Source organism: Brachyistius frenatus, unplaced genomic scaffold, assembly GCF_029030835.1.
Source record: "Brachyistius frenatus isolate BFR_SWC_R1_liver_20210118 unplaced genomic scaffold, ASM2903083v1 Contig_9, whole genome shotgun sequence".
Classification (NCBI taxonomy): Eukaryota; Metazoa; Chordata; class Actinopteri; family Embiotocidae; genus Brachyistius; species Brachyistius frenatus.
In genome coordinates, this window is record NW_027210608.1 from 1,517,250 (window position 1) to 1,537,364 (window position 20,115).

The following is a 20,115-nucleotide window of genomic DNA, read 5'->3' on the forward strand; positions in this document are numbered from 1 at the left end:
AAATATCTGGAAAAATCTCTCCTCTGCATTTAATTATCTCATGATAAAATGTATCATGCAACCCCTTGTGGGCCTATTGTCCTGGGTGGGAACCAGCGATCTATTGGATGAAACATACACGGGGATGTACAATCATTAGCATGTGGCTACTGATAATTTGCATCTGCGTTCACATGGTTTTATTCATAGCATCGTGGCTCAAGGGATCTGTTTGTTGCAGTTGACTTATTCAGGCAGATTTTTTATTTCAAGACATAGCAGATCAATCGATGAAGGGGCAAGGGGAGCCTTCAGATGCAGTCCAGAGAAGGAAGCTGGTAATGGGTTGAGTGGTGCAGAGGTGTGCAGGCCCAAAGAGGTCTCCAGTTGAACCGAGTGAGCAGGGATCCAAAAGTGAGTGCCAGAAATTGAGGCTGGGCACCAGGCGAGGGAGACGAGGCAGAGATGCTATGACCAGGAGGATATGTAGAATCGAGATCAAAAACACTGAGCGTGTCAGGCTAGAACAGCATTAACCGCAATGCAATTTTAATCTGGCAGTGTCAAGGTGGCAGATCTGAGTATAGCTAGAGGTCTACATTACTGTAATGAGGTGCAGCTGGTGGCTCCGCCCACGACTTGGGCACACCTGCAGACAATCACACAAAGACACAGAGAGAAGGAGAGGGAGGGGGAGCTGCTCTGAGGGAGACCTGTGGCACTGCTGCTTAGATGATGTTCCAGGGGCAGATGCAAAAAAACAACAACATAGGAATATATGTGAAACCCACCAGATTACATGTAAAACTCATCTACTACCGTCCCACATGAAACCCAAATATTTGCCTATGTGGAACCTGTGTGCATTGCCATGTGAAATCTGAATAATTATGTGCCGCACCAAAAAAAAAAAACAAACAAATACGCGATATAGATTAAAAAAAAAAAAAAAAAGAAAAGAAAAAGGAATTAACATGCAATACATGCAATACAAATGTATTGACAAAACCGTCCATAAAAAGGGTAAAAATGTTAAAAAATGTTTTAATTAAGTGGGCAAAAAATAGCTTGACTTTGCCTTTTGTCAAGGCTCTGTCTTCTTTCACTGGCAAATCCCTTTGTTCCTGAGTGGTGTGCTTTCTTAACACAGGTTAAATATTTATAACATTTATCAATATTGTTGAACCTTTATGTTTGTCAGAGCTCATACGTTGTTGTTGATGTGATTATGACATAATGAATGAATAATGATGTTTCAGTGGTGTGAAAATAATAATATCTCACAATGTAAATGAGATGCTATCAAACACAAAGTCTTAGTTTTCTAGTAATAATCAGGCAGAGCAGTTTAGAAACAAAAATAATATATTTAATGTATTTACAATAAACATACAATCATGTAATCTTCTCCAAGAAATATACAGAACATAAAGCTTTTAAATATAAATCCATGTAACTTAAAAGGAAAAAAAAGGGAAAAAAAAAAAAGATCCAAAGAAGCAACATGGCATATCTAAAAATCTTTAGTGATGCTTTGAAAATATAGGTGATATTTTCTTATTTCAATGCCCTTTTCCTTTTCAAAGGTCCCCTGCGAAGAGCCTTGAAATTCACAAATTGAATACCACCCACAACATAAGGAGACACATCACTCTAAAACCCTCACTAACATTGTTAGCACAAGGTTTCACTTAAATCAAAGGCAACATGCTGCCTAAAGGCTCAAAACCGAAGGATTATCTACCTGCATATGAAGAGTTTCCTTCCAAAATAACAGCCATCATTGACAAAAACTGTAAAAAATGGTTAATAGCAACAAAAAGATCAACAAATTATGGCCTTATTTACAGTAAATCTGATCAATGTTGGCAAAAAATGTCTCCTGAAACTAAAGATAATAATGTTTTTGCCCGCAGCTGTCATATTTGGCCGGTAAACTCTTCATATGCCAATACTCCTGTCTATAAAAGTCAACCTGCTGTTGCCACAAAGCAAGGCCATCAAAAGAGAATAATGTGAAAATAGGATGTAAAAAACATTTATGCTCTAAAGTTATTTTCGTCATCACAAGGCAAAACATCTCAAGCACATTTCGGTGCCAAAAGAAACAGTCCTGTTGCCGCAGGTGAAAACAAGGTCACAAGCAAAGTGCTGTCACACTTGCCAGCGCATTGGACAGACCTAGGAATATGTTGGCTTCTTCTTCTTTGCGAGTGTTGAATGTTACAGTGCACAGGTTGATATGGCACAACAAGGGCTCCTCGGCAAAGTCTCAGAGTGGACCTTAACATCCAGGCACAGTTGCAGGACCGCTAGTGGTGAAGTTTGGCTGATTTTCTACAGTCAACCTCGAATACTGTACAATGTCAGGCCGCAGCTCAACATTGGTGCCACTTATTTCAAGCAAAGTGTTGTTTTTATTTGGACCAAAAGCAACAAACAGTTATCAGCTTTGCCACTGATGGAAAGAGAGATAATCTAAATTAGACAATACCTTCACTAGTAGAAAAGTCCTACATATTAACAGTTATTACATCCTAAATAATACTGTTTTCTAGACCAATATACAATATTTTATAGGCATTATGTTTTTGGGACACTTTTGTATGATATGGTGAAAGTAAGTTGAGGGATATCACAGAAAGGCTACATACAGCTGGAGGATCTGCTCCGACCTCCAGCGTGTTGAGACAAAGTTCTCCGCAGGACGTCACAGAACACTTCTATGGTGTCACTTTGGCACTTGTATGGCACTATTATGTACAGAGGAGTCAGCACTATGACACACTGGACGTTACGGATATTGACGACAACGCCGCCTGACGGGGGTTGCTGAGGAGGAGATGGTGGTGGCCAGCTGGTAACGTTACTCATCACCCTCCTCACTGCTCGAAAGCTTTTTTTTTTTTTTTTTTTTTTTTTTAACTGTTTGTACTTCTCAGCGTTAGTTCCAGCTGTCCTGAAGGTCCTGCTAGGAGCCAATCTTCCCATCTAATTTTGAGCTCGGGAACTGTTTCAGGCACTACCTGTTCAGGGCACGAAGATTCTGCTGTTTTGAGGATTGAAATCTCGCTGCGTTGTCTCACTGTTTTCACAGCGACACCAAGCAGACGTGGTCTGGTTTGGTTTGGCATGGCTCTGTGGTGAATGTAGGTCCATTAAGGGTTGAACTGTTTTTTTATTTTCCCCGCTTGATCTAATATTCTCTGCATCATTTATGATGGCAAAGCAGCATCACTGTAGAGTTTAAATCTTATACTATTGGTTCATTGAAGTGCTAAACTAAATTAATACATCGTATGAGTCATTTGGATACAAAATAAACAGCAAGAAATGACTCATGAACCATGAGTGGTGGCACAAACTGAGGAACTGTTCAAAGGATGGTGGCTTTGAGTAGCTTCAAGGAACAGTTTGATATTTGGGGAAATATGCTGCTTTGCTTTCATATCTGTATGCTAAGTATGACGCTACAGTTCGCAGTTTACAGCACAAATAACAGGAGCAGCACAGGAAGCAAAATCCAGTTACCAGCACCTCTAAAGTTAGCTTGTTAGCACTTCTCGTTTGTTTCATTCATACAAAAACTGAAGTGTAAACCTGACGTGTTTTAGTTTTAAGGGGGGTTTCGTGCATTTGTTGGCGGGGTGCAGTGACCCCGAGGCGGAGCAAGGCGACCCCTCAAGGCAAAAACTTGTCGTATTTATGTTTCAGTTTCTGTATGGAGTCAACAAACAAGATATTGCCTGTAAATAACTTGAGATTTGGAGGTGTAAGTAGGCAGATTGTGGACAAAGCCTGGTTGCTGTTGTTGCCCTCTTTGCAGTCTTTATGCTAAGCTAAGCTAACGAGCTTCAACCTTTCTGTACAGTTGTGAGTCATCATCATTCTCTCCTTTAACTCATAGCAAGAAAACAAATACACATATTTCCCAAAATGTTGAATTTCTCCTCTCACTACCGTCTCCAAACCTCAAAGGGATTGTACATTTGGGAAACGAAATTGATGACAGGTGGCTGGATTTTTGATGCAAAACATATTAAATGCTTACAGAGTAAGCCAGGAAAAACACTATATTCTCTACATATATAAACTGGATATGTCAGAAATCAGAATCCCATTGAATTCATTGACAAAAAAACAAAAACAAATCTGTATTTAGACAATCACTTCAGTGTGAGTGATTATGAGTCAGCTGAGGTTTGATAATAAAAAAAAGTTGTCAACATCACAATGCAGTATGCATTATAAAGCTCTTCCATGGTCAGTAATAGAATTTGGAGGCCATTCAAGTTAAATGTGTATTTAACCATTGTGATGGCCAACAAACCACAGAGTCTGTGCAACTTAGTGACATCATACTGAATATATCTTTTTATATTTTCTATGCATGCTTTAGCAGCATGCTCTGAAATGAAATGAAATGATACCTCTGGCTGGACACTGTGCGTCATGCTCTGCTGCATCTGCTGACAGCTAGCCCACCACAATCACTAGGTCTCACTGCGTTGACTTGGTGCTCTACTTAAAAGCCTTTCACACTCTCAGCGTGTGCGCTCATAACGTGAACTTTGCTGCCAATACCGGTGCTCTTGGCGAAGGTCTCCTCCCCCACAGCCTCCACCTGCTTCGGCCCTACTACACGCACGTACCCTGGAGAGTCTCATTTGCTACGTCCCCTGCTTGTTATTTATAAAGTTGCTTTGTGTTCCATGCATCACTGCTGCAGGGGGCGTCCCCCAGAGGAGAATTACACGCCAAGTCAAACTGTATTTCTGCATCTATCTGCCGTCGACATGACTGTTCCTGGCAGAATTATAGTGGCGGTACGATCAAATCGGTGGTTAGAGATACAGCTATGTAACTGAAATGTCACAGGTTTAGTTACTGAATCAGATCATGTGTGTCTTGTCCAATTATTCATGAAAAGGTCACCTCACTCAGTATGTTGCTTTGAGTGATATCATTATATAAACTATAAGACTAAAGTTTTATTTTAATTAGCTCGTGGAAGTTGCACCTAATTCTATAAATGTTGAGTATAAATAAGAAGAACAAACAGTTCTGCGGCTCTGAAATGACAAAATTTGATCTCAGACTTTCATCCAGCATTTAAACTAAAAACTCCACACTATCACACAGTAAAGGGATCATTATTGGCTCAGCGGTCCTCCACTTTCAAGGATGTCCTCCAGAAGAACAATGGGACTTTTAGTCTGAGGGCAATCGTGAAAGAACGCCTTCCTTATTTCTCTAATAACGTGTGAAACATCTTTCACATCGACTCAAACTGAAGACTTTGGTTCCAAAATCGGATGAACCGCCTCTTTAGGTAAAGTGACCTCTACTCTTGCAGATGATCGGTGGCATGTAAATAGAAGAAAATAATCCTTTTCTGTTAAAATATTGCTGTAAACTTCACCTCTCGACCTTTTTTACAACATAAGTGAACATTGTTTTCATTAGAAAATGAAATGATTTTTAAAACCACATTATTTCATTCATTTTCCGCAGCTTACTGGTCGGGTCTCTGGGGTCAAGGTTGTTTTACAGTGGCTTTGAAATTAATTAGGTTTGAATTGAGTGAAAACTTAGAGACGTTTAGGGGGTGTTAGTAACACACAGGTGTCTTAAGAGGCCTTCTGGAGGGTTGTTAGAAGAGTGGTCCAAATTGCACTACATTGTAAAGAAAAGTGGTCACAAAATAAATTATGTAAATATTCTCCATGTTACCTGTCATCCTTTTTGCATCTACTAATGACTGGACCTGAGAAATACTAAAGGAAAATAAATTGTCTGATAAGATCTGGTGTATTAAATCCAAATATAATGTGACTGATTTTAAATGGACTTTTTAGGGGGGACATCTCTTGAATGGTGTTGTTCCTTTTTTTTCTTATTGCTGTTGACCTCAACTCTGCTGTCAATTAAGGGGGAAAAAAACATGCTCAAAATAACTAAAAGAAAATGTAAATACAGATGTTTTTCAGCCAACTTCTGATTGTAGCTGACAGAAATGTGGATGTAGAGCATTTTGGGATTCATCTCTTAATTTTTTTTTTTTGTTCAATATGTCAGATGTTTTGGGTGAGAAGAAGATAAGACCCTTACTGAGGACATTCCTCTGAACAGATACGACACTAAAGAAACATCTCACATCGGGTCAGTTGCACATTAACAGCCCCAGACTGCAGTCCCTTTGAGGATCACCACTATAAAACCGACTCCATGTTGTCGCACATCTCATGGTCCTCCAGGTTGTATATGAACTTTGTCCTGTTGGCTGGATTCTGCGTTATCTCCTTGCCCAAATTGTCCAGAGTCACGTTGGAGGCGAAGAGTTCGGTGGGCGTGAGGTACCCCTCGCTGTTCTTGATGTACTTCCTGTAGTTCTTTCTCAGACACTGCCACGTGGTGGTGTACAGGACGAAGGCGGACGACTTGAGGGCGATGGCAATGCTGACGTACAGGTGCCTGTAGGCCACGTTGTCGTACAGCATGCAGGCGCCCTTCTCGCCGCAGACGGAGCTCCAGAACAGACAGGTGGAGTCGATGCCCATGCCGAAGATCAGGGGGGGAGGGATGAAGCCTGCAGTGGGGGGGGTGGGAGGATTGTGGACAGACAGCAGGTCAGGAGGTCAAAAAGAGTACCAGTTTGAGTTTAAGTTGCAGACAGACTGATGAAGTTCATCTCAAGCAAGGTGAGGAATTGGTCTGACATTTAAATCACAGAGTAAAACTACAGAGGAACAGCCTGTAGCACAAACACAACACAGTGAGACTTAGTGCGCAGTGGGCGCCAATACAAATGAACCGTACCGATATAAAAGCAGAAAAACAGAATAAAAATATATAAATGTTAAGAAAATGTAAAGTTTCGTACCTATCAGTCGTAGGAGCAGGAACAGAACTCCGAGGGCGTACGATTTCAGCTCTGGACTTACAGTTCTGAAAATCAAGAAACAACTGGGGTGAACAATGTGGACTGATAATCTGAATAGAGTGGCTGTCTGTGGTTGAGTAGTGCGAGGAAGACAAAATTGGTAATCAGTCAGGGAAATTTTGCCATTGAAAACAAACACCAGTAAAAACTTCAAAGCTGTGTTCAGGGACAACTCAGATAGTCTTTTTACAATCTAAGTCTGATTTTTTTGGATGATCAAAACCTTTTCTTCACCAGAATATTCCATTACAGATAAAAACACGAGTTTCCTATGTTCCCCACATGGGACACGTGACCACATGAATGATGTGTTTACCACATGTTGCAACATATGATAACATGGGGAAAATATGTTGAACGGTTTTCACATGGGAATCTACAGTACATGGGCTTCACACATTACACCATGAAAATGTTCCAAAACACCATGCTTACCATGGGCAAAATACATGTTTTGCATACATGAAATTCATGTGTTTTTTTTCTGTAAAGGTTTGATTAGATCTGGGAACGTGGTAACATTGTTTCAGCAAAGCCCACAATCAGTGCGGTCATGAACACGTCAATATTTTAGCTTTTTGAATCTTAAACTTTTTTTATCTGGATGTAAAACAGAAATGTTGGCATGATCGCTCATGAACTCTCAATTACGATAACTATAATTTAAGGTTGAACCAGGAAGTTGGTCTATAAACTGTAGCTATGTCTGGTTGTACTAGTATGTTCACACTGGTAAACTGACAAAATAGTTACTCAAAACAGTCAGTATGCATATAAACAAAATTGATTTTGGAGCATGCTGTCGATTATGTCTGTATTTTTCCTCCCCAATGAAATACACATAGGAAATGGGAAGAAATGCACATTGTTGAAAAAGTGCAACTTTATACCACGTAATAGTATGATAGATAGTATGTAGGTGACTTCAATCTAATTTTCATAATGTACCGCTTTAAAAGTTAGCCCAAACTTAAAAAGTATTTTTTTTTACTAATAGTTACTGATAAAACAAGGACAATGTCAGATATCAGACAAACTGTGACTCTGGGAGTATCACTGAAATTCAAACTTCACAGGAAAAAAAAAAAAAGTCTGTCAAATCTGAAAATGGTTTTAGATGCGGCAAAAAAAAAAAAGTTTTAAATTGTTTCAACAGTGAGCTGCTCCTCTTTCTTTGTACACTGCATTGTGGGAAAATAGTCTCCATCAATAGTCCACTAAAAAAAATCCCATTGAGTTTAGGATGAGTTATTATTACCTTAGCAGTTAAGGCCACCAACATTTACTGTAAGTAAGATCAAGAAGTACATTTATACACATTGGCCTTATTGTCTGTTTTGTGCCTTCAATGTTCTTTGTCATTATAGATGACGTAATGTTCCCCTGTGCGTCAATATTTCTCTGAAGAAAAATCCTTCTTCAGACTACTGAAGTGACTCAGACTTCATGAGTTTGCAGTTAATCTGCTTTAAATGCCATCAGCTCCCTCTTGTGGGCCGTCTATGAACAGCCGCGGGTCTCCCCACCTGATGAGGATGATGACGGAGGGCGTCTGGGCCATGGCTCCGATCATGCTGCACACACAGATAACACACAGGAAGGTGAGGAAGGCCTGCTGACAGCCTGGACTTGGACACTTTCCTGGTAACGCCACGGCCTCTTCAGAGGTGCTGGATATACACGTACAGCTGGTCAGGTTCTGACGCAGAGACAAGAGATAGCATCGTCAATATCACACACGTGACTGCAGCACTGCATGTGCGTGTATACATGTATGTTTCCTGTTGTTTACTGACAGCTCTTCAGGGCTCAGGGCGGTCTGAAAACAGCTTGTTTCAGTTAGACTCACTGGTTTGGTGCAGCCAGCGAAGCAGGCTGAGAGGTAGGTGACTCCATTGGAACCACAGACAGGGCTCACTGATGCTGTGTAACAGTTACAGTTATTGATGCATGCTGACTCAGGCTGCTGCCAGGACTGCAGCGTCCTGTGGAGGAGGTCAAAGGTCATGTTAGGATTATACAGCAATCACTGTAAACAGATATAAGACTGGTGGAAAAACAACAGGAAAGCCTTCCTCGGAACAAAAAATTCACGAGAGAACTCGGTATACATCACGAGGTCGCTCTTACTCGTTGCCGTAGGCTACCGTAACCCCGGCGACAGGTCCCGTGTCACAGCCCAAGAAGAGGAAAGAGACGTAGCAGGCAGTGGACACCAGGTTGACCAGCATGGCCATGCGGACGGCACCCAGAGCTGACAGGTTCAGCTTCTTCACCAGGAGCCCCCCGAGGAAGATGCCCAGACAGGCACAGGGGATGGCCGTCATGCCTGGAGACGGAAACACAAGCACGTCCAATGGAAAGATTCTCTACTGCACAAAGACTGTTTTTATGACCTATACAACCGTCCTCTGTGATGATTTAATGGTACAAAAGACAAAATACTTTGTCTCCATTCTGACAAGATAAAAACCCCGCCTACCTAGCAGCTGATTGGCTGAGGAGGTGGTAAGGTTGAACTGCTGCTCCAGGTATTTGCCCAGAAAGGCAGCGAAGCCAGCAACCACAGCGATCTCCATGCAGGCTGCCAGCGTGATGCAGCTGAACACCGGATTGGAGAGAAGGTGCCTGGTTACCCGCGGGATCACTATGGAGACAAGAATGAAGGAAAAAGGGGGGAAAGAAGAAAGACAAACAAGAACAAAAGTATTCGTGTGATTGTTAAATACAAATCGTATTTATTTGTCACTTATTGCAGCCCCTCTCGTCCTCTCTTCCTCTCCTTACCTCTCAGATGCTCACACACCGAGAGTCCACTGTTCATATCAAAGCCATGAATGGCCCCGTTGAGTTTGGAGCCCTGGTACTCCAGGGTCAGCGAAGAAGGCAGCATGGCCTGCTCACTCTCCCCTCCACCGTCCATGTCCTGCTCGCCCAGCGCCTGGGGGAAGCCAAACATGAAGAGGGCCGACAGGAAGAGTAAGGCACCGCAGAGGAGGAAGCCGCCCCACCACGCCCCGATCCAGCGAGGGTCATCTGGGGTGATGTCCAGCTTACCTGGAGGGAGGGTGGGAAAATTCAACACGGTTATAAATGGAGGGGTGGATGGCTAAAAATTAGGTTGCAAATACTTATGTATTACAATAATAAATATATGTTGTCTTTAGGTAATTGTGGTATAATGTGGTAATATTCTTCAATTTTTGTTTTCTTAATTTGCCAACTTACTGGTGTCAATGAAGACAGCATCAACATAGACTTTGGTACAGACAGAACCTAAGATGAAGCCACAGGCCGGGCCAAACACTAATGTGGAAAATAAGATACCTGAAAGACAAAACGAAGGGACAGAATAACTTAATATGTCAGTCAGGTAAAACAGCAACAGCAAAATTTAGCAATATTTTCAAGTTTGCATCATAAAATCAAGCAAAACATAAGGATAAATGAAATCAGTGCATTTCACCACATTTTCAGCAGAGGGCAGTATTGTATCAAGGTTGTAAGGTGTTTTTTTTTAGGACCTTTCATAATATATGAAACATCCTAGCAGAGAGAGCACTTCTCTTGTTAAATTCACTGTATGACTGGGAACCAAAGGTTTGGTATTCAAGCCAAGGGACTTTAAATTTCATCAGATGTCTTCCATGGACAGATTTATTCACCGTCACTGTAATATAGGTTGCACAATGTAATTGATCCAAGACTAGATTATCCTGCAGCATCATAAATAATCAAGCAGGAAATGGGTTCTTAGTGTAAGAGCAGAGGGAAGCCACTGATACCGCAACTCTGATTGACTTTCTCTTGAGTGCAAAAAGCGGCCCAGCTTCAGCCCAGAGGCTGAAAGGTTTCCATAAAGCATCAGACCGCACCGTGTGTGTGTGTGTGTGTGTGTGTGTGTGTGTGTGTGTGTGTGTGTGTGTGTGTGTGTGTGTGTGTGTGTGTGTGTGTGTGTGTGTGTGTGTGTGTGTGTGTGTGTGTGTGTGTGTGTGTGTCAGTTAATCTGTGATCCAAGCTGGTGGTAAGTGGAACAATAGGTGTGAGCTCCACTAGCCTGACTGCTAATAATGGAAGCCAGAGTAGGGAGGTGCAGCTCCCTCCAAACTGAATGAGAGCGCCAGTCAATTTCTGTGCGAGCGATCTAAAGATTAGTCCTGCGGTTATCGTCAGTGATGAATGTGAAGGCGGACTGGTGTTATGAATGCATTTCTTTGCAGGCATAAAAATCTATATCTATACAATATTGTACTTTAAGTACAAAGTAGTAAAAGGTAGAAAAGAAAACTCTCAAACATGCATGAAAGTGGTGAAAAATGTCATCAGTCTCATGTCAGTGGCAGGAGGACAGTTATGTGCAAAACACTTACAAGAAGTTATCTCTGCTAAAGAGGGAAATATTAGCTTCTGGGCAGGAGTGTATTTCATTTTACAGTTATTGATATTTTTTTTTGTGGAGTAAATATTGAAATAGCAAATTTTCTTTGCGGGGTTATTCAAGTATACCATCTTTATCTGCAGGTGCAGATGCTGGCTTGACCAAATATGTTAATAAAAAGCCAGCAATGGAACATGAAACACTAATGTTTTCACATGACTGTACATGAGGCGTGCCTCCAAAGCAAAGACATACATGACCATCAGTGAGTCCCATCAGATTACTAACTTAACATATCATTTCCATTAAGATATGCTGTTCTAACATAACTGACCCTGGCCAATAGGCCACCTCTCTGTCATCTGTGTTCATTTCAGCAGTCACTGATCGAGTCAGGTGATCGAGGAGGTCTGGGGTTACAGCAGCAACGGTTCAACGTCCAACTAATGACTAGCCTTCCTCCTCTGTCTTCCACTGGGGTCAAATCACAGACAAACGCAGGACAACTAATCCATAATGAATGTGATGCAGGGAGGCTGACACACACACACACACACACGCACGCACGCACGCACGCACGCACGCACGCACGCACGCACGCACGCACACACACACACACACACACACACACACACACACGTGGCAGCGAACCAGCAGGAAATGTTGGACTTCAGCCAATCTGATGTAAAACGTCATTGTGGGTACAACCAGCTTTACTGTGTCCCGTTACATGAGACGAAGGTGAGAGCCCGGAGCAGACTTCAAAGAGAAACAGCTGATGACAACAGCAGCAGAAAGTATGATGACAGAGGTGTGTGTTCAGCTCTCTTGTGCCATGAGAAAGGAGGATGGAAAGCTCATGATCCTTTAGCACGGCTGCTAGACAGCCATCAAGAGAACCATTCAGGACTGATGCCAGTCTGCTGTCTGGACTCAACAGTTGGTACATCCGAGGCCATTTCCTTGGAGACGAGGCTGAGGGCTCACGGCAGTGGAAGAATCTGTGTAGTGAGGTACGGAGGCTCTAACCGTACTCTAAAAGGTGCCGAGTGAAAACTATTGATATCACAAGATTTCAGGGTATTTCTGTGATAACAATGTTCTTGACAAAATAATGAAAATATTTTATTATCGTTCAAGACCATAACATCGCAAAATAACCTGAGTTATAGTTTTATGTGTCAGTATAAACAAAGCAGTTTGCCTTCAAATATTATGCACAAACTAACAGATTACTTTGGTTTGTTGTATATATGATTTTTTGTAACTAAACTACTTCCACATGACTAAAGTCGCCCCTTTTTGAGACGAACTCCATCACGATGGAGCCGCTTTCAGCCGTGCTCATAGTTTTTGTTGTGCGCAAGTTAAACATGTAACATGCATCGTGTCGTTACAAAGCGTAGGTATAATGTCATTAAGTCTTATATTGCCATTATCACACTACAAATTTGATTTATAATATACAAAAATGATTAAAAAAAATATTGTACTGTTTTGACTCATATTTTCTTACAGAAAGATTGTGTTTATGTGTCTATGTGAAATTATAATAATGTGCATACATTTTAATTTATAATAGACTCAGCATAGGATCTGGTTGCACAGAATATGAGTTTCAGAAGTAATAAATAAAATAAGACCAATGAATCTAATTTAAAATTCACAAAGATGAAGTCGAAAGCCAGTAAAAAAAAAGTGTAAACACTAATATTACAGAAATGTTTAACATCCTGTGCAAGACAAAAACTCAAAGCAGGAATGCAAAATGAAAAAAAATCAACTTTGAACTTTACTTGAAATTTAAGTTGCTGCGTTGTGATGTCACACATTTTGCAACATCATCCGCTGCCTGACTTATTTGATGACGTGCACACATTCTTAAAAACTTTCTTTAAAATAATGACACCTCTGACACAGGATTGGTTTAACTTTTGATTGCTCATTAGAGGCTGAATGTAAATCTGTCAGGACTTATTGACTTTGCAGTGATTGCAGTTCTGCCTGAGTGTAACCGAGGATGGAAACCTTTCACTGTCTTCAGATGAGCTACAGTGGAGCTGCATATGTCGGAGGATTGATGGCTCTGGTACATGCAATCAGGAGAGTAAGGTACAGCAGGTCTGTCACCACTATAAAACTAGTGTTTCAGAGTGATAATACACAGCTATAGAGATGACCGTCTCTCTTTTCATTACAATTAAAACAATCCAGCAACCAGCTGATTTAAATAATGACCAAGCTTGTGCAGTAAGGAAATTAACATTATTTGTATATTCTATAAAATTTCTTTCGAAATATAAGATACGTTACATCCATTTTGGGAAAAATAACATGAAGTTTATGATGAAATATCTCGACCTCATCCAGTTTACACTACCTACTGTACTGTGGCCTCCAAAAGTAGGTTAACAGTGAAACTGATGTTTTTGCTGTTGAGACAATAGAGATGACTTTAGATTTGATTTTGCCTATTTATGTACAAATAATATATAACTGCATGTATTTATATATGGATATCTAAAAATATATATATTTATACCCATAAGTATGTTAACAGTACAGTGAAATATGAATCTATTGTTAACAGTTTTTCATTTAAATGTCAAATACAAAAATGTATTTCCCTACATATTTTGGAGTGCATTTTATTAATGGCCATTTTGTGTATATTGTGGTACCGACTAAAAAAACTACCCATTTATTTACACAGTGCTCTCAGTCATGTTTGATTATTTTGGAATCAACTCGTTAATTTGAGATTGCACACGGATGAACTGATGCAACAGATGCTGCTGTACTGACACACAAAGGTAATATAAAGTTTTATACCCAGGTATATTTTTTTATCCTTTCTAGGTTTAAAAAAATAGTAGGTATAAAAGGTATAAGAAGATGGTTGGTTGACATGAAAGAGTTAAATCTGCCAAAGCAAAGAGCTCGACCGGCGGCTCTGTTCGATGCTGCGCACTATAAAATATTTCCAGAGACTTCCATTGTTCTTGTGAAAAAACAGCGGACTGATGTTGCTGTGTCTGAGCACTGACAGTGAACGCAGACATCAGAGGAGCTGGAGATCAAGCTCACGTTAATACAGTCTTACTAACAAACACAACAGAGGAAGGTTTATTCCTGCCACATAAGGCTGTCTGCATAATAACTGTGTCACGTGAAACCAGATGAGTGAAGAAAAACTGTAAGAGAAATGTATAATTTTCAGAATTGTTTTTAAAGCACAAACACTTTGGGGAGATAGAGAGCAGGTTGGTCATCGTCTATCTGAGCTGAACATTTGGAGATGGCAGGTAGAGACACTCCACTTATGCAGAGAGCTCGTAGTGGATGTGAGACAGCTCAGCACTATATACTGTATAATATATAGGTCTGCAACATGGCCCGACCTGACAGGCTTGTGCCTGAAATATTAGTATTGACATAACATGTACGAAAAAATATGGTTCCAGTATCCACATCAGTCTATGTACATTAAAAAAAATCTGTTAATAATATTAGACATTATATTAATATACTAACATATCTGTCCATAAGGAAAATCTAAAATTTTCTTTCAAAGTCTTTACCAACATACAATATTATTACAATGTCAGAGTCTGAAAAAAATTGGGATAAATTCACACAAAACAATAAAAAAAAGTGTTGGACCCACATCTCTATATTATAAAAAAAAAAAAAAGTAAATTATATTTATCATATCTTATTTCGGATTTATTTAATTTAGTCAAATGATACATATATTACATTTCATGTAAATTTTATTTCCCAGCAATTTTTACCAAATTCACAGTTTGTTTGTTTTTTACCAAAAAGTATTTATTTGAACACTCCACTCTTATACTACTTATAAAACACTGCAATCGGCCCATAAAATACCAACCACTGAGATAAGACCCCTTAAATCTAATGTGAAGAAATATGAGGAGTGTCCTAAATTGCAACACAGCCCTGATTACACCCGTATTATATACCAGGGCTTCTGTTTAACTGATCACTGATGTACAAACAGGCAGTAAGTGGAGGGAAGCATGGACAGTCTTAAAGATACTGTACAGCAAATTCCAAGATTTGCTTCTCAATACATTACATACGTGTTAAATGAGTTGCTGAAAGCATGTGCAACGTTTGAAAACTTTGTCGCACTGAAATGTAGAGTTAGACCGTTAAACAGTTTCTCATCCTCATCGTCTTCAGCTCAGGTTTTTTCAGGCGAAGGTAAAAGGTAACTTCAGTACGTCACCGAGCTACCGCAGAGCTGGTTTATATAACCTTCTGCATGGCTCCTCCTCTCACACCGTGAAACGCTATAAAAGCCTGGAGCTCATTTGCATAAGAGGTCATCCCACTGGACTTCAGTTCTACTCCTGACGTAGTCAGATTGTTATTGTACATCAGCCAGCTGCTACAGGACGTCTCCCTCCACCCGCAAGGGAATCTTTCCTGGAAGCAAGAACCTCCAAACTAGCGCTGCATCGCTATTTAAATTCCCTACTGATGAAGGAAAAAGAGGTGGATTGATTTTGTGAAGAGTCTCGCTAAAGGAGACTTTAGGATTAACACCAACAGCCGCCTCAACAGGGACCATTTCAGGAAGGATAGTTTCACCAACTTCCACCGGAGACGGACGGAGCTCACGGACGCACCGTTCCTCCTGCAGCGCAGAGCTGAACTGACCATCGTCCTCTCGGCCGTTCACTCTCCAGACACACCGGCACCGTTCACCGCCGCCGGCAGTCCACTACTCAGGGTAAGTTCTGTCCTTGTTATAATTATACTAGATAACTTTTCCACAGTAACTCTGCTATATTTAGTCTGCGGTGCAAACCGCTAACGTGATTTTATTCGGTGTAGAAGAACTTTATTTTCATGAAATGGGAGCTAACGTGCTAATTAGCTTCTATTGAGCTCGTAGCAGAGTTCAGAGGAAAATGCTCCGATAACCGCGGATTGTTTTATGCGTCTCAATAAAGCTCCGATAAGGACTATAATATATGTAACTCTGTATTTTACATGTCAGGGTGATGGTAAACATGGACCAGAGGAGATCTAGTCCTCCCGATTAATGAGGATTGTTGTTTTTGTACTCCGGTGTAACGTTACAATCACCGACCCTCTCGGTTACATGTACCGGTACCGGTCCGGATAAACGAACCCGACTACATGCAGGAGGCTGCAGAGAGCAGGTGGAGGTGGAGATGGAGGAGGAGGAGGAGGAGGATATCAGTGGAAGAGAAAGACTGTCTGCTCAACCTGAGCAGGTTCAAAGTTTGAATTGACGTGATGTAATGAATTGACATGTGATGTAATGAATTAACATGTGATGTAATGAATTGACATGTGATATAATGAATTGACATGTGATGTAATGAATTGATGTGATGTAATGAATTGACATGTGATGTAATGAATTGACATGTGATGTAATGAATTGACATGTGATGTAATGAATTAACATGTGATGTAATGAATTGACATGTGATGTAATGAATTGACATGTGATGTAATGAATTGATGTGATGTAATGAATTGACATGTGATGTAATGAATTGACATGTGATGTAATGAATTAACATTTGATGTAATGAATTGACATGTGATGTAATGAATAGACGTGATGTAATGAATTAACATTTGATGTAATGAATTGACGTGATGTAATGAATTAACATGTGATGTAATGAATTAACATGTGATGTAATGAATTGACATGTGATGTAATGAATAGACGTGATGTAATGAATTGACGTGATGTAATGAATTAACATGTGATGTAATGAATTGACATGTGATGTAATGAATTGACATGTGATGTAATGAATTAACATGTGATGTAATGAATTGACATGTGATGTAATGAATTGACATGTGATGTAATGAATTAACATGTGATGTAATGAATTAACATGTGATGTAATGAATTGACATGTGATATAATGAATTGACATGTGATGTAATGAATTGACATGTAATATAATGAATTGACATGTGATGTAATGCAGCGTTGTTCATGTTGCAGTCGTTACAGAACTAAATCAACTCCTCTCTTATTATCTCCACTATTGTAATGCAGGTGCGTTAGAAGTAGTTGGAGACTCACTGTCTGCTGTCTCTGGTGTCCAGTTTTACTTCCTGTGTTACAGATCAGGGGGACAAGCTGGATTTGATTGCATCTGTATGTTTCACTCATTGGACAAATAAATTCTGATTCTATTCTGTTTTCATAAAGCAGGCTGCTCCGTCCACCAGAGAGACAGAGGACCAGTGGGACATCATGCATAAAGTCACCGAGAGGTTGGATGTCTGACAGACTGCTTAGTGGGGAAAAGAACTGCAGCCACAGGACTGTCATACTGAACACTGAACACCTTCCAGTGAGTGGGCGGAGCCTCAGCTCCTTCAGGACACGCCCCCCCAGTCTCAGAGCAGGGAAAACTGCTGATTTCTCACTATTTCAAACTAATACCTAATTTAACAAACTTGTCTGTGTTTTTTTTTTCATTTAAATTTGGATGGGTAGTTAACAACCCATACGTCTGTGGTGTGATGACCTTAAAACTCATTTTCACTTCTACTTTACAGCATCTTTAACTCCATTATCACAAATACAATAGTACTAAACTGATTTGTAAAACAATTTCAATCTACATTGTAGTCAGTGTTTGTTATAAATATAGTGACCATTGACCTTTGTCTAAAAACTGCAAAGAAAAATGGCACACTCAAAGGGCATGAAAGTCGTACTTAAGCTGATGGTCATCCAATCTAATAATATGTCTTTGTAACGAACAGTAACGAATGCAGCAGAGGCAAGGTCACACTGTGAGGAACAAGGCTCCTCTACCTGCTCACCCTGCCAGCACATGAATAATTTCACACTCAGACTCACATTATGGCATAGTTCAATCGCTGGCTCTTTGTATCTTGGCAAAGGTGCTCCTAAAAGGTGCACATATAAAACAGCCCGGGCCGATCTGAGCGGACAGCGTGTGCTGAGTCAGCGTCCGTTCCTTCCTCTGTTGTCCTACGGTGGAAGAGTAATAACTCCAGTGGAGTAAAAAAAAAAAAAGAAAAAGAAAAATTGCTGCAGTGGACTCCCGACTTGCAGCCTCACACCGCTTCATTAGACGCGTTACAGCGATGAATAGAAGCTAAGATATGAAGAAGAGAGAAGCTGACCCAGCGGCTACAGAGCTGGACTCCACCGGCTTAGAGGCTGCTCTCCCTGTACTTCATGTATTGTAGGTTAGTGCACAGCTCTGCGCTGTAATCTGCTGTATTGTTGTTGCCATTTAGCACTCTGCTGCAGGCGTGAAACACTCCTGTTGTGGTGCGGTTCACGCTGATTTACTGCACGCTTTCACTTGATAATAGGAAGATCTAACTGGGGTGTTCTCATTAGTCACACTTCTCACCGACTGAGCAAACTTTTTTTTAACCCAGTGAGACAAAAATATGATGGTTATCATGACTAACTACGCGCTAATAACAAGGCTGGGGTTTACGGTTTTTATAAGATTGTACTTTGGTACAGAAGAGCTTTGACAAAATGACGAAGTCGGCATCCTGACATGCTGATGTGTAGCATCGACTGAGTTAAACATGTTAGCATGGTTGCCAACTTGTGCAGCTGGGACTGATGGGAATGCACCTTTGGAATTATTTAGTCGTGAACTAAACAATTGCACAAAATAATAGTTTGACCTATCAGATGAAAATTAAGAGGTTTCAAAAGTTGTTACAATCCATCGTGAGGGGAAACATGAACACGTGAAACAAATCCCTTCGTTTTTGAGAGATTTGACTCAGAAACCACAAATGCGAACTTTATTGTGACAATATCAAAATCTGTACAATTCATCCTGAATGTAGTGAACCCTGAGACATATTTTAGTCTGGACCGAGCGGCAACCAAACCCATTGGTTTGTGACTGGATGTTACGAGGCCTCGAGTTTGGGTTTTGGCCGGCGCCATCTTGCTAGTTCGGAGGGGTTTGGAGCCAGAAGTGACCATATTTGGGCGAGCTGAAGGGAAGCGAGTGGTGGATCGGATTCGGTCTGATTAGAAACCCGACGATACTAAGTCCCGCCCACCGATAGCCGTAACATGACTGCACCACAGGCCTGTCAATCAAACAGACCTGCCCTCAAAACCACAACTTTTTGAGGCTTATTTTCGAATTCATTCATTTCAGATGGACCGCCAGAAAACTAATAAGAAGGAGCGACTTTAGATAACAACACCAAAATGACTAGTGAAAAAAACGTGGCTGTGAATTTAATGAACGGGAGTCGAAGGAGCCGGAGCCTTTTTGGAGCCAACCTCTAGTGGCACTCGGTGGTATTGCAGCTTAAGGCTCTTCAGCATCAACCTAATTTTTCAGACCCGGAAGCTACGTCCACTTTTATATACAGTCCCTGGTCCGGACCCCGTGTGGTAGACTAACCAACAGTTTGAAAGCGTCCTCCTTGGAGACACGTCACTTGTGTGGTATAAAATTAATGTGCTTCTGTGAAGCTTTATTTAAAGATGAAAGATAAAATGAGAATGCACAGAAACTGAGTAGAGCTGGAGGCCTTTGAAGAGCCCAGAGTAACGTTACTGTGCAGCACACAAAAGACCAAAGTGTTTACAGTGTAGAACAAGATTTACATCTTCTATTACCGAGATACAAACATTTACACAGCACCACATGCTGAACCCCCATCAGGATGTAAAGCAGAAATTATTTGGGGAACGTTATTGTTAAAAAAAAGAAAAAAAGAAAAACAGCACAGAGCATGAATACGCTAATTAAATAGC

General features: G+C 40.6%; 1 protein-coding gene across 1 annotated transcript in view; it reads right to left on the bottom strand.

Moving 5' to 3' along the window:
* Window positions 1-1,326: 1,326 nt before the first annotated feature.
* Window positions 1,327-20,115, bottom strand: part of LOC138616179 (solute carrier organic anion transporter family member 3A1-like) — a 29,763-nt gene continuing 10,974 nt past the window's right edge. The window contains exons 3-10 of the mRNA XM_069690304.1: window positions 10,151-10,249; window positions 9,710-9,979; window positions 9,405-9,569; window positions 9,053-9,251; window positions 8,772-8,907; window positions 8,449-8,621; window positions 6,863-6,927; window positions 1,327-6,568 (exon numbers count right to left, since the gene is read on the bottom strand). Of these exons, the coding sequence (XP_069546405.1) occupies window positions 6,192-6,568; window positions 6,863-6,927; window positions 8,449-8,621; window positions 8,772-8,907; window positions 9,053-9,251; window positions 9,405-9,569; window positions 9,710-9,979; window positions 10,151-10,249 (1,484 nt within the window). The 3' untranslated portion in view covers window positions 1,327-6,191. The remainder of the gene's footprint in view (window positions 6,569-6,862; window positions 6,928-8,448; window positions 8,622-8,771; window positions 8,908-9,052; window positions 9,252-9,404; window positions 9,570-9,709; window positions 9,980-10,150; window positions 10,250-20,115) is intronic.